The sequence below is a fragment of the Mauremys mutica genome, chromosome 1 (genome assembly GCF_020497125.1).
Source record: "Mauremys mutica isolate MM-2020 ecotype Southern chromosome 1, ASM2049712v1, whole genome shotgun sequence".
Classification (NCBI taxonomy): Eukaryota; Metazoa; Chordata; order Testudines; family Geoemydidae; genus Mauremys; species Mauremys mutica.
In genome coordinates, this window is record NC_059072.1 from 296,533,784 (window position 1) to 296,547,551 (window position 13,768).

The 13,768-nt window shown below is 40.9% G+C and overlaps 1 protein-coding gene across 4 annotated transcripts in view; it reads left to right on the forward strand.

Annotated features, from left to right (window-relative positions):
• Window positions 1-13,768, forward strand: part of DIAPH3 (diaphanous related formin 3) — a 509,860-nt gene that overhangs the window by 317,807 nt on the left and 178,285 nt on the right. For all 4 annotated transcript variants that reach the window (XM_045012145.1, XM_045012154.1, XM_045012162.1 and 1 more), the window contains one exon: window positions 8,861-8,985. In XM_045012145.1, the coding sequence (XP_044868080.1) occupies window positions 8,861-8,985 (125 nt within the window). The remainder of the gene's footprint in view (window positions 1-8,860; window positions 8,986-13,768) is intronic.

Consider the following 13,768-nt stretch of genomic DNA (forward strand, 5'->3'; position numbering starts at 1 on the left):
TTTTCTGCAACATTTAACCACTATTTTATTGTGTGCTTTTTGACCTTTTTCCTTTAAAGGTACAAAGATAGTGTTTACTTTCCACCTTTACTTAAGGAAATCCTTCATGTACTCTTATCATGGCTTCTTATATATCTAGTGGTCTTAGCCAAGCTTAGCACATAAAACAGTTCACTAAACCTAGGTGATTTTTATAGGTTAGGCAAATTTGCTTCTACTAATTAAGGAGAGTCTACTGATCTTTTGACATTCCTAATTTTGCCAACCCAGACAATTTAGAAGTTATGCAGCTCACTAATTCTCTCTCTCTCTCTCAGGTACAGATCAAATGGCTCTTTTTTTAAGAGAAGTCTCAAGTTTTCCTTCTTTTCAGAAGTAAGGTATCACTTGGAGTCATATTATAATGACAGATTTGCTGTGTGGTAGTGATCAAGGAAGATGGCATCCACTAGGAAAAAACATGTTTATTTCCATCTATGCATCTGAGTTCACTGAAGGTTCAGTGTCTGTAGTCAAAGCAGGGAACTTCACTGCATATCAATGTGCTGGAGCTTCGGGTAATCTACAATGCCTGTCACACTTTTCTAGACTGCATCAAAGGTTCAGTGGTTCACATATTTACCAACCAGAGCTCCACAATGTATTATGTGAAAAGGCAAGGAGGAGCATACACCAGGATGCACTGCCAGCAGACAATCAGACTGTGGCAGTTCTGCATTAGAGTGAGTATCGCTTTCATGGCCAACCACTTGCCTGGGGTCCAGAATCATCTCGCGGACCATCTTAGCAGGATTTTTTACCTGAGTCTTGAGTGGTCACTGAAGTCCAGCATTCTTTGAGTCATCTTTGCAATGGCATCCCAATGATCACCCTGTTCACTGCAAGGGACAACAGGAAGTGTTATCTGTACTGCTTCTGAGGGGGCCTCAGTCCAGGCTCCCTGACTGGTACCTTCCACCTCAGCTAGCAACCAGCTCTTCTGTTTGCTTTTCCTCTGATCCTGATCATTTCATAGGTTATCCTCAAGCTGAAAGCTGGTTAAGCCAAGCTCATCCTCATTGCCACAGCATGGCTGAGGCAGTGTTGGTTTTCTCACACCTTCTCGCATTATCGATTCAGCCTCCCATACCCCTTCCTCTCCATCCTGACCTGCTCACGCAGAATCATGGTCACACTTAGCACTCCATGGTCAGGTCCCTGTATTTCACTACATAGCTGTTTTGTGGTGAATAAAAAGGAAGAACGATGTTCAGTGGCTATTTGACAGATCCTACTCAACAGTAGAACACCCTTTACCACAATGGACTCTTTAGCAAAATGGAAGCAGTTTTCAGTGTGGTCATTGGCCCATGGAGTTCAGCCAACACTTTCTTATATCCAGGACATCTTGGAGTATTTTCTAAATCTTTAGTATTGGGCCTTACACTTAGCTTGATGAGGGTGCATCTAACAGCAATCTCAGCCTTTCATCTACCCATTCATGTAAGATCAGTGTTTTCCAGTGCCATGGTAGCAAAATTCTTAAAAGGAATTCTTCATCTCCATCTGCCAGTGCAGAAATCAGCTCCCTTGGAGGACCTTAAATCAGCCTTGATGGCTCTAATGGGACCTCCGTTTGAACCTGTGGCATCCTGCTCCGTTCCTCTCTTGCGTCAAAAAACTGCCTGCCTCATGGCACTGACCTCTTCAAGGAGAGTGTGGAAGTCACAGGCTTTGATGGCAGAGCCTCCTTATACACAGTGACAAAGAGTCCTGTGGCACCTTATAGACTAACAGACGTATTGGAGCATAAGCTTTCGTGGGTGAATACTCACTTCGTCAGTATGTGACATGCATCTGACGACTTTAGTATTCACCCACGAAAGCTTATGCTCCAATACGTCTGTTAGTCTGTAAGGTGCCATGGGACTCTTTGTCGCTTTTTACAGATCCAGACTAACACGGCTACCCCTCTGATCCTTATACACAGTTTTTCAAAGACAGTGATATTGTGGCCTCACCCAACATTTTTCATTTGAACCTGGCAGTGTATTTGCCTGTGTTTTTTCCTAAAGCTGTGTTCATACCCAGCAGAGCAGTATCTTCATGCATTGAACTTCACATGATGTCTCACCTTATTATCTGAACAGGACTAAACCCTTTCAGGCTTTGTCTTGTCTATTTGTGTCGTATGCAGACTGTATGAAGGGGCAGTCAGTCCCCTCACAGATAATCTCTAAGGGAATAAATTCTACATCAACACTGCATACGAAACAGCTTCGGCTACACCCCCTGAACAGGTATACAGCCGTTCTAGGGGAGAGCAAGCTACATCAATGCATTTTGAAGCGATGTCTCGATATTGGACATTTGCTGGGCTGCCAGCCGTTCGTTGATACATATGTTTGCGAACAATCCGGCCATTATTGTGGCATCCAGAGTAGATGCAAACAGGGAAGGTATTCTTGCAGTCCTTGTTTAAATAGACTCTGAGCCCCACCTCCTCTGGGTACTGCATGTGAGTCACCTAAGTGAAATACACGGCTGCTAGGTTGACCATATTTCCCTAAATTGAAAACCGGATGCATGGGACTGGCCCGAGCCACCTGGCACTGCTGCTCGGCCGCCCACCCCAGAATATTCCTCTGTGCCCCAAATTGAGCAGAGATGGGGCGGGGGGGGGAAGAGGAATGGGTATGGGCTGGTATCTGGGCAGTAAAGCAGGACTATGAACAAAGAGAGGGATAGTATGAAATTGTAGAAAAAATTAAAGACACTGGTTCTGATCCAACTTCTATTGAAGTCAATGGGAAAGCTTGCAGTGATTTCACTGGGCATTTGATCAGGCCATATAATAGCTGGGAAAATGCAATAGAATTGCTTCAGGGTCCCAAGAAGCACTTCAGACACTACAGAATTGTATTTGTGCAATTCACCAAATAGTGGCAAAAGTTTCTATATGCCTCTAAGGCAATAATAAAAGAGTAGAAGATAAATTATTTGTAGTGGTCAAAAGGAGACAAAAGCTGAGAATCAGATATCCAGAAATAGAAGAAGATAGTTTCTATTACATTTAAAATTAATTGCTGAGAGGTCAATAAGGCAATGGGATAATCTGCCATAAGGAAATCTGCAATGTGCTGTTATTAAATGTATGCAAGGAAAAAATGGATTTTGCAGGTTAGGTGTTCTTCTACATATGCAGTAGTTGTACAAGGAGGTCATTTCCGCTGTAAAGCATATGAAACAGATATTCTTACTGAAGGATTAAAAACAAAACAAAACTGTTACTTATTTTGAAAGTAATAAACAGCTGAAAACCATTCCTTGGACCTAGGAGGCTATTTTGAAAATCATTTGGTGGCAAAAAAAAGTTCTCTCTCTCTCTCTCTCTCCCCCTCCCTCCCCCTGTCCCGGCGAGTTGCCATTTATGCCCTACGTAACCACACTTTCAGATCTTAACAGACCAAGCAAGGAAGCTCTTTGAAAATTTTAGTATTTGAGACAAGAAGCTCTCTGCCAAAGTTTGAGAACAGATTGAAATATTTGTATTTCACAATTTATGTGATTTAATATTTTTGCAGTTAACATATACGTCATTGAACAATCAATTGCATGTTGGGAAATATATAGCAATATAAAGTGTACATATATTTACATAGAAATATAAATACACCGTTCAATGCTGAACTTAAACTCTAAACAGGGAAAGTGTACTTTTTGTGCAAGTTAACTAAGTCCCCATTTTCACATATTTCACTATGTGCGGTAATTTGATATTGAAATACATACATGGAGATTGATTTTGAAACTTTTTGAACCCAAATCTTTGTATGTATACTTGTCCATCTGCCTCTAAACAGTCTTCTGACATTGAGAGTTAATTTAGAAAAGTCTGCAAAAGTTAATCTTACAGGGAGTTTTAGAATGAACGTTAAATTGGAAAGTTTATCTAGTTAAATTCTGTATAAAAATGTTTAGTGGCTAAACCATAGTACTGAGAACCAAAAACTCTTAATTACTTAATATCAATTTGTATTCACCCTGGCAAGTCATTTTCACTGCTCTGTTTCTACAGCTGTAAAATGGTGGGGATAACGCTACTTGTTCCTGACACACAGGGATATGGTGATGAATTAATTAAGTTCATGTTTGTACAGTGTTTTCAATATATAATGGACTGTGTCAGAGCTGAGTATTATTACTCTTTTCAGATAAGAAAGCTAACTTAAATACTTGTATTGTAGATATACAATAAAGAAATGTAGAGTAAACATAAAAAGTAGCTTAGTGCTAATAACAGAAATCATTACATTTTGTTTATGAAACTAAAGGTTCTGTTTCACTTTTAAACACACAGCGTACAAATGATGATGCTTTGCTATTTCAGGGTATAAGACAAAGAGCCTTTGATTATTTCTAACCCTTGAGGTTACCATTTACTGCACCATTTTGTAACTAATAATTTTAAAATATGATAGTGTAAGGAATCACTCTATTATTTGTAACTGAAAAATCCACTTCACATAATTTTTTTCCATCTTCTTATAGAATCAGACCTTTAATATTGAGAAAATGGCGGGTGAGTTAAAAAGTGAACACATTAAATGGCAGTTAAAATGTTATGATTGTGCTTTATTACAACAGTCCTGAACTTCTCCAGAATAGCAGAGAAATGTTTCAAATACACTGTGGAAATAACATTCTCATTTCCCCCTGCCCCATCTAAATAATTTAGCTGTACATGCTCATCACTTACTGAGAACCAAGCATGTGCTAGATGCTCAACAAATGAAATGGAAGCCACAGAGCTTTTCTCAAGGGATATATAGTATAAATTAGATAGTGCTGTTCAAATATAGAATATATAAGTTGAAGGATCAATTTTCAGGTGGTGCAGTTTGATTTTTTTAAAAGTTGCTGTATACATTCTATAAGTGGTTGGTTATTGTTGAAAGGTACTGAGCCGTAAGCAGTGACTTGAGTGAGGAGAGACGTATGACATAATTTGGTGGACAAAAGAGGGAGGGAAGGGAGCTCTACAAGTAGAGAGGAGGAAGGACTCAAATGGACTATTCACCATGGAATCTTAAGAGGAGCTTTAGGTGACAGGAAGGGAATGGGAGTAAATGACACAGGGAAAGTTGGTTGTGAAGATTTAAAATTCCTTGAAGTTGAAAAAGCATAAACTGAATGTGGAAGGTAAGGGCAAACCACCACAGGGGTTCACAGGAGTGACATTGTAAGAGCTTTGGGCGATCGTTAAGATTTTAGAAACAACATTTGGTATAGGTCAGGGGTAGGCAACCTATGGCATGCATGCCGAAGGCAGCACGCGAGCTGATTTTCAGCGGCACTCATGCAGCCCAGGCCGTGGCCACCAGTCCGAGGGGGAGGGGGGGCTCTGCATTTTAATTTAATTTTAAATGAAGCTTCTTAAACATTTTAAAAACCTTATTTACTTTACATACAACAGTTATATATTATAGACTTATGGAAAGAGACCTTCTAAAAACGTTAAAATGTATTACTGGCATGCGAAACCTTAAATTAGAGTGAATAAATGAAGACTCAGCACACCACTTCTGAAAGGTTGCCGACTCCTGGTATAGGTAGTGATAGAGTGAGATAAAGAGCAGGAAAGCCAGAAAAGAACACAGTCCCCTTGTTGTCCCCGAGGAAAAGATTATCCTAGCAGCAAGTGAAAGTGAATTCTGTTTTGGCAGGCCCTGCCCTCTAATGTGTTCAGTGAGTCACTTTTATCCAACCAGCTCTTATCATGTTGTTGCTAATGGACATCTCAGGCCATTGTGGGGTGTTTTTTCATATCTTTTTGGGTTCTTTGTCCCCGTCATTGTGTTGGAGCTCTAGACTATCTGTCAGGCAACAGCTGTTTTTTTTTAAATTATTAGTATTAATTCCTTTGTCATTCTGAGATAAGTCTTCTCAATAGTTCTGCAGCTATATTTTACTTCAAATACCTAGTGTGCTCTGTTTTCCTGTACTATGTCAATAATATATTTTGGCATTCTCTGAATTATTCTATGTGCTATTTTATTTATTTCCAATATTCATGAGCTAGAAGAGGTGAATGCAGTACCAGGTTGGCAGAATTAATTTCATGTGTCATCAGTGGTCTCTATTACACTAGGTGTTGGATTCCATTTTTTCTAAAATGTGGTTGTCTAAAGAGAAGCTTGGTTTCTAGGGATCAGTTCAAATATCTTCTGTTTTGTTTCAGAGAAGGAAGTGATCCTATGGGGGAGATTTTCACTCTTTCTGCAGCCCCTTTATGGCACATAAGAGTCAAAATGGTGTAACAGGTCCTGAAAACCCATGTAACTCTCTGGGGTACAATTCTCCCTGGCAAAGGAATTGAGGTAGACAAGACATATGATTGCCTCCAGAGGTCACATTCTCAAGCTGCAGCATGAGATGTGTGCCAGAGGCAGGTGGGAACGGCATGCCCATAGTGCTGCAGAGATTGCAAGCAGTCCTCTACTTAATAGGGAACCCCTGGAAGGACACCCCCTGCCTTACCCCCCGGTCTGTATTGTCAGTGGGCTGTCCAGGCCCTGGAACAGTCCGGGATTCAAAGGGAGCAAAGGTGGCGTTAGTTCTGGGCTGCAGATTCTTTGGTCTTGGATATATAGCACAGAATCTGATCCTATATTTCCACTCCAAAAAGACAGGCAGGACCAGGGTAACACTGAAAAGCCAAGTGGTTCTTTACACCTTGGGCCACCACACTAGATAGTCAGACACACCAATCACACAGATTGGGCAGATTCCACTCACTCTCCATATAATCCTTTTGTAGGAGAGATGTTTCCATTCACACCTTTCCTCCCTTTCTGTTTCCCATCACTTCACTAAATTCAACAAAGTCCTGAGAAAGATAAGTCGTGATATATCAGAATAATTCAAGTTAGCTCCTGCTTGGATTTGTTTGTGGTTTGGGAGGGTCACCTAAATCTGGCCAGAGGAATTTCTCTGCATCATATCAAATATTGCTTTCCTAGGAGATGATTACTTGGATTGGTCTGCTTCACTATGTGTCTGTCCCTGAAGGCCTGCATTCTTCTGCTATACATAACTATAACATGGCATTTAACTATGGACTTATTATATTCCTGCTTCTAAAATTTGTGAAGAGACAGAGCTTAATTCATGTGCATGTCAGCATTATTACTAAGGCCTGGTCTGCACTAGGAAATTAGGTTGGTATAACTACATTACTCAGGGATGTGAAAAATCCATACTCCTCTCCGACATGTTTAAACCCTGGTGTAGATAGCCCTAGGTCGATGAGAGAGTTCTCCTGTCAACCTAGCTACTGGATCCCAGGGAGGCGGAGTACCTGTGATGACTGGAGAAGCCCTCCCGTTGGCATAGGTACTGTCTTCACTGAAGCGCTTTATGTGTAGCAGCAATTTATGTGTAGATATACACTTAGAAGAGCTGTAGTCTCTCTAACTACCCATATTAATCAGCCCATCTACTGGTGATCATTACTTAGTAGTCACTCAGATGAGGATGTGTGGTGATAATTCATGAGTGAGACTATGCCACTTTTTATGAAAGCATATGCAACCAGTGAATGTGTCACACATTCTGAACACTTCTGGGTATTATGAACCGTTCTCAGTCCATTCATCTCTCATTCGACTCCATTGTTGAAATGCTGACCTCACTGAGATCAATGGCAAAATTCACATTGACTTCTGTAGGCTCAGAATTTCACCTCAAAAGCTGCATAGGTAAAATGTGTGTGAAATTCTAATAAGTATAGTAAGTAATTTTAGGTTTTGTAATTAATGTAACAAGCTGATAATGAAAAACTCTACAATGTCAATATTTCCTGACTCATATTAAAGTATATTATTTATAATCTATTTTATTATTTTTATGAAGAACATTTGAATGTTGACTGAAGCTTACTTACTTCCTGTGTGTGATGTGATAACCATATCCTTGATTGCACAAATTCATATGAGCCCAGGATATGATTTACCAAGCTATCAGGAACTATCCTCATTTCTGTACTGACATTTTTAATTAAATATTCCAAATGTAAACTAGGGTGCCAGACAATTGAAAGGTAATTCACGTTTTGTTCCTGATAAAGTAAAACTTACGCATGTTTTATCTCTCTCTCCTCATTTCATCCCTCTTAACGTTCTCCCAAACACCCTGTTGTTCCCTTCTGATTGGCAGGGCACTTTCCCTCAGAATAACAAATGTGTGTTAGTTTTCATCATGCTTCAGATCTGAACTGAGAGGGAAACAATCAGTCAGAAATGTGGATTGTTATTTAAAGGAAATTCTCTTTCAGCTCTTTAATAGCCCTATTTTCTCTATATTAGGGGATTCGAATTCTCTCCTCTCCTTGTTTCATATAAATATTAGAAGGGTTTGTTTTTTTCTTCAGAATTGTGAAGCTAAGGCAAGCAACTTTATTGCAAGGAAATGTCTTGAACTTTCTTACTATAGTCATTAATCAGAGACGAGAGATTGCTATTTTCACAGTACAGGTAATTTAAAAATAAACTTTTGGTTTTAATGCAAAACCCTGCTTTTGGATTGGCTGACACCCATTAAGAACCAATCAGAATATACAGCTTTGCATACTGCATGGTTGAGGAAAAAATGCAGTGATTATTTAAAATCGATACAACCAATCACAGTGAGGAAATTGTGTAATTAAGAAAAAATAAATATTATACAATGAACTAGTATCCCTGCCCTGTGATTATCTGATATAATTCCATTTCAGAATTAGATGTGTGCTATTGGTATAACAAAAATCTTTTACAAATAGGCATTTCTTACTAGTTTTCCTTTTTTGAGCTGTTGAGAGAATGAATATATTATATTTTAGTCTCAGCAGAAAACCTGGAGAAGAACCTGAAGCAGATGGAAAGGCAGCTTCAACAGCTTGAGAAGGATTTGAAGATCTTTCCCCCTCCTGATGATATCCATGACAAGTTTGTGACAAAGATGTCTATATCCTTTTGACAGCTAAATATCTTAGGAGGGCTTGTCTAATGTTTACTTAACACTTCAAATTTATTTGCATAACCTTTGTCTAGTTTGCAGCATTCATATTTGAAAACATTAACTCTATTTTCCTCAAAGACTAAGTATACAGAAAAATAAAAAAATTGACCTGTAATGCATACTATGAAAACATTGCCTAATGGCAATGATTCTGAATTTTGTACATAAAAACATAGAAACTTTTTTTTAACTGAGTGAAAAGGTGAATGTATTACAATAAGAATATTAAAAACTACTTTTATAAGGAGAGTTCTAAGCCATGTATCATTTCACCTTGAATATAGAACATAGAAATAGGAGAGGGCCATTACGGTTAGATGTATTTGCTCTTTTCGAGTTGTATATTCCCATTGGGATTCTGTCCACTTTTGAATAGGTGGCCTGCAAAGTTTTTCAAGTTCATTGATAGTCTCAGCTTATGAAACTCATCATCCATGAAGACAGCTTCTGCCTCATTTGTTTTTGAGAAAACTCTGTGTTTTCATGTTTTTTATTTAAAAGTAATGGCTCTGATTTTTTCCTCTTCCCCTTATGCGAAAACTTGGCTCTGTTAGTGGATCCATTTCTTCCTACCTGCTGATGTCCATGTTCTATTACATATATCTTATCTCTGTAGCTGCTCTCTTTGCCTCCCTTCCAAGTGCTTTCTTTGCCATAAGGGAAAAAGCTGGCAAGAAAGCAGGAGGAGTAAGGAAGAGAAAGAGACAACTACTTTCAATCACAACAGCAACCCCTTGCAGCCAAAGTACAAAAATTCAGGAGAAACATCTTTTGCACTCCTAATTTCCTCTTCTGAGTTGAGGGTAAGTAATCCTAGTGAAACCTTTGTCTTCTGGTCCTCTCCCCCACACTTAGTAGTAGCAAGGAAACTGAACAGAAAGTCATTTTTCTTCAAGTGTTTGCTCACGTCGATCCCTTCTAGGTGTGTGCGTACCCACATGCAGTCAGTGGAGATTTTTGCCTTAGCAGTATATAGAGAGTCGGCTGTAGTGCCCTCTTGAGTGCCACACTCATGCGTTGGTATATTAGGTGCTGCTGACCCTATGCCCTCTCACTTCCTTCTTACCACCCATGATGGTTGATCAGAGCATCTTGTCTTGCATCACAAGAGTGTTAGTGATTCTTACAGTCAGTTGTTCTGTCTCCTTTGTTGTTAATTGATAGATACTTAGTTTGATCTTTAAGTTGAGTATTAGAGTAGTTGTTTAGGAGTTAGAGTCCTGGCTAGGACTTCGCCTCAGAGTAGGGCATGCCCTGTTCCCCAGGCTTTAAGCCATGTTCATTGTGCAGGCGGCACTGAAGAAAAAGGGGGCTTCAGGCAAAGGACCTGCGTTGGGCCACGTGCCCACCCCGGACCTGCTCAGGTGTACCGCTGCAGTTGGACCCTCTAGTCCAGCCAGGGACCCACCTCCAACTCCTGGGAGCGGCAGAGAGTCTCAGCCCTTAGTAGGGTCATCTGTGCCTGAAGCGGGCCCGGCGGCCAAAGAGCAAGTAGGCTGACCAGCACCGCAGATGCCAAGCCAGGTGATGGACCCAACCAAGGCCCCGGCATCTATGGGCAAGCCAGTTACGGGACTGTCCCCTAAAGCGGCAGAATGTTCCTCATCCCCGGACCGCAGGCGCTGGTCCCCATCACCAGGGCCTCGGACCCTGGCACCACAGCCTCAGTCCCTGATTAGAAGACCCAGGTCCCTGACACCAATGTCTCTACCTGCAAAGCATGGGGCACCTGAGTTGTGACGTCAATCCTCGTACCCATGGCACCGTCTGGCCTCCTGCCAGAGTTCGCTATGGCACAGATCACCATTGTCAAGGCGGTCTCTTCCCCCCCCACACTCCCAGTGCAGGATTGTTCCTGGTCGCAGCACCGATTGCCAACGAGGGTCAGTTGACAGACTGAGGCATCTATGGCGCTGCCCTCGTCACCAGAAGGGCAGTGATTTGAGCCTGAAGTGGAGTTCAGCCCCTCGCCTATAGAAGTTGAATCACCACCAGCCTGCAAGACCGGTGCGACTCCTGCGGCAGCAGTGTGGAGGCACGGGCAATAGCCCACTCAGTACTGGAACCCATGGGGTGTACCTGTTATGCTGGTCCCGTACTCGTACCATTCCTCCCAGGCTGCATTGGACAAGTTGCAGCCAGCACCTAAGTTGGAACACGTTGCCGAATCCAATGTAGGGGCAACAGAGTGGACCCTGACGCCCAAGGATCCGTCCCCAAATGAGCAAGGGGAAGCCACCCCTTCCCTCTGCTGTGCAGTCATCTTCGTTGTCGCTGGACAAAGTGGTAGCAGGCCCCACCTAAACAAACAGCTTCCCCCTCCCGCCCGACGAATTCAAGGAGCACCAGGCCCTGCTCAAAAGGGTGGCTACCAGCCTGAACTTGGAGGTCAAGAAGCTAGCGGAGGAGTCCAACAACCTCTTCAATGTTATATCCTCCTTCACCCACAGCTGACCCTATGGATACCACTAAGGCGAAAATCTCTGCTGACTGTGCATGTTGGCGTATCTTGAAGAACAACAGTTACGAAAAGGTAGGTAACCGTTTTTTCGTCACACCATTGTGTAAGAGTTCATTCAGAGGTTCAAGGGCAAGACGGACAGCATTGCAAGGCTCCTCTGTTCAGCCATTCACTTTAAACTGAAAATGGATGGGAAGCATTTGTTTCTATCTAAAAAACTCACATTAGTTGGAAGTTTCTGTTAAAGTGATAAACACGGAAATAGTTAACTGTGTTGACAATTCTAACATGGTGTTTATGCTTTGGAGTTAACCATGGAGATAATTGGTGTAGTTCACACCTTCAAAGAGCTACTGTTTCAGTGTCTGAAGACTCAAGGGATAACACTGCTTTCATTCCCATTCAGAAGAGTTTCTCCCACAGCGACAAGAACAAGAATAATTTTAAGCTAGAAGTTAATGTACTGAAATGTTTTGTTAGAGGTGCTGGCTTTATGGAACAAATGGGTTTGGTGTTAGATACTTGTGGTGGATAGGGAATATGTGACATATACAACGTGGCAAGAGGAAAACAAGCAATCAGAATGTGAGAATTATTGAGGAAACAGGGAAATGGGGGAGGTTTTTTATTTGTAAAACCTTTTCCTAGCAAATTTAAAATGGCATAAAATACAAAATAGGATTTTATATAGCTCCCATTATTATGGTGGCTGAGCTCCTGAGAATAGACAAGCATGTGATGAAGTAGAATCATGCTACTTTTCTTTGGGTGGATTAGTATTGATTAAAATAAATCCTTGATAAGAATAATGTATTTTGATACATTTGTGTTACATTATGAATATTTGATAAGTCAGTATATTAAAAAGCATTATCCTTGAGACCACTAATAATTTAGACACCAATGCGATGTTTGCTACTCTGAGAAGCAATTAAAATACTATATTTTAACAGGAGTAGCATATTCTTTGATCCCCTTAAGTCAGGGGTTGGCAACCTCTGGCATGCAGCTCGCTAGGATAAGCACCCTGGCGGGCTGGGCCAGTTTGTTTACCTGCCGCATCGGCAGGTTCGGCCGATCGTGGATCCCACTTGCCGTGGTTCGCCATCCCAGGCCAATGGAGGCTTCAGGAAGCGGTGCGGGCGAGGGATGTGCTGGCTGCAGCTTCCCGCCGCCCCCACTGGCCTGGGATGGCAAACTGCAGTCAGTGGGAGCCGCGATCGGCAGAAGCTGCCGACGCGGCAGGTAAACAAACTGGCCCGGCCCCCTGGCGAGCCGCATGCTAGTGGTTGCTGATCCCTGCCTTAAATCATATATATTGTGGACTGTTTTAGTCTTGTTTGACATTAGAATAAATTTGTTGGTAAAGAACATGTCATGATCATTTTTCCCAATTATTTTCCCATATTAGAATATCCAAATGTGACATTTTAACTGTTGTTTTGATCAGTAAACACTATTAACTGAAGTAGTTAGCCTCACCTATTAACTCTCGCTGTAGACAGGCAGTAATTTAGGAACAATAGACTTGCATATGGTTTCTGGTAATGCCTGTGAGCACACTAATTAAAGAAGCTCACTTTCAGGGAAACAGGAGCCACAATAAATTACTAAAGCAAAGGATGCTTGATGTAAAGGTTAGATAATCCTACACAGCATGATGAAGTTTGGACCTATCTTTACTTTTATTTCTATGACAGAGGAAGTTGAATGATGCTTATGTCTTGAAAGGTATGCTGCTCATAAAAAGCAGCCAGCAGGAAATCTGAAACAGGAAGGATGGTGCTTTGTTGGAAACAATTTTTCATCCTGAGTACAATTATGCTCCATGGACAAGTCAGCTATTACATCCTGTCGCTAAATATCACAACCTAGAAGCTTCTAATGAACTGATTAGCATTCTTGTTTCTCTTGCAAGTCAGATATGTGCACAGTTGGTGCACTTTATTATTGACAAAGTCTGTAATTATAAATATTCCACTTATATATTGGATTGTGCTAGTTTGCTGCTCATTTTACGTATATTAGTTTAAAAGCAATTACAATAATTTATTAAAATGGTTTGTTTGTTTAATTAGGAATGTCAAAGAAGTCAGACTTAGAATAATAAATCCATTCATGCATATGCTAGGAAAAAGTCAGACTGAGCAAACTATTCTTTTATATTCAAAATAGAGATTATATGGATTTGTAAAGAAGATTTTAAATAAGTACTTGGTTTATTTAATTATTTAAACTAGTTTAAATAATTAAGTCCTTCTAATTTTG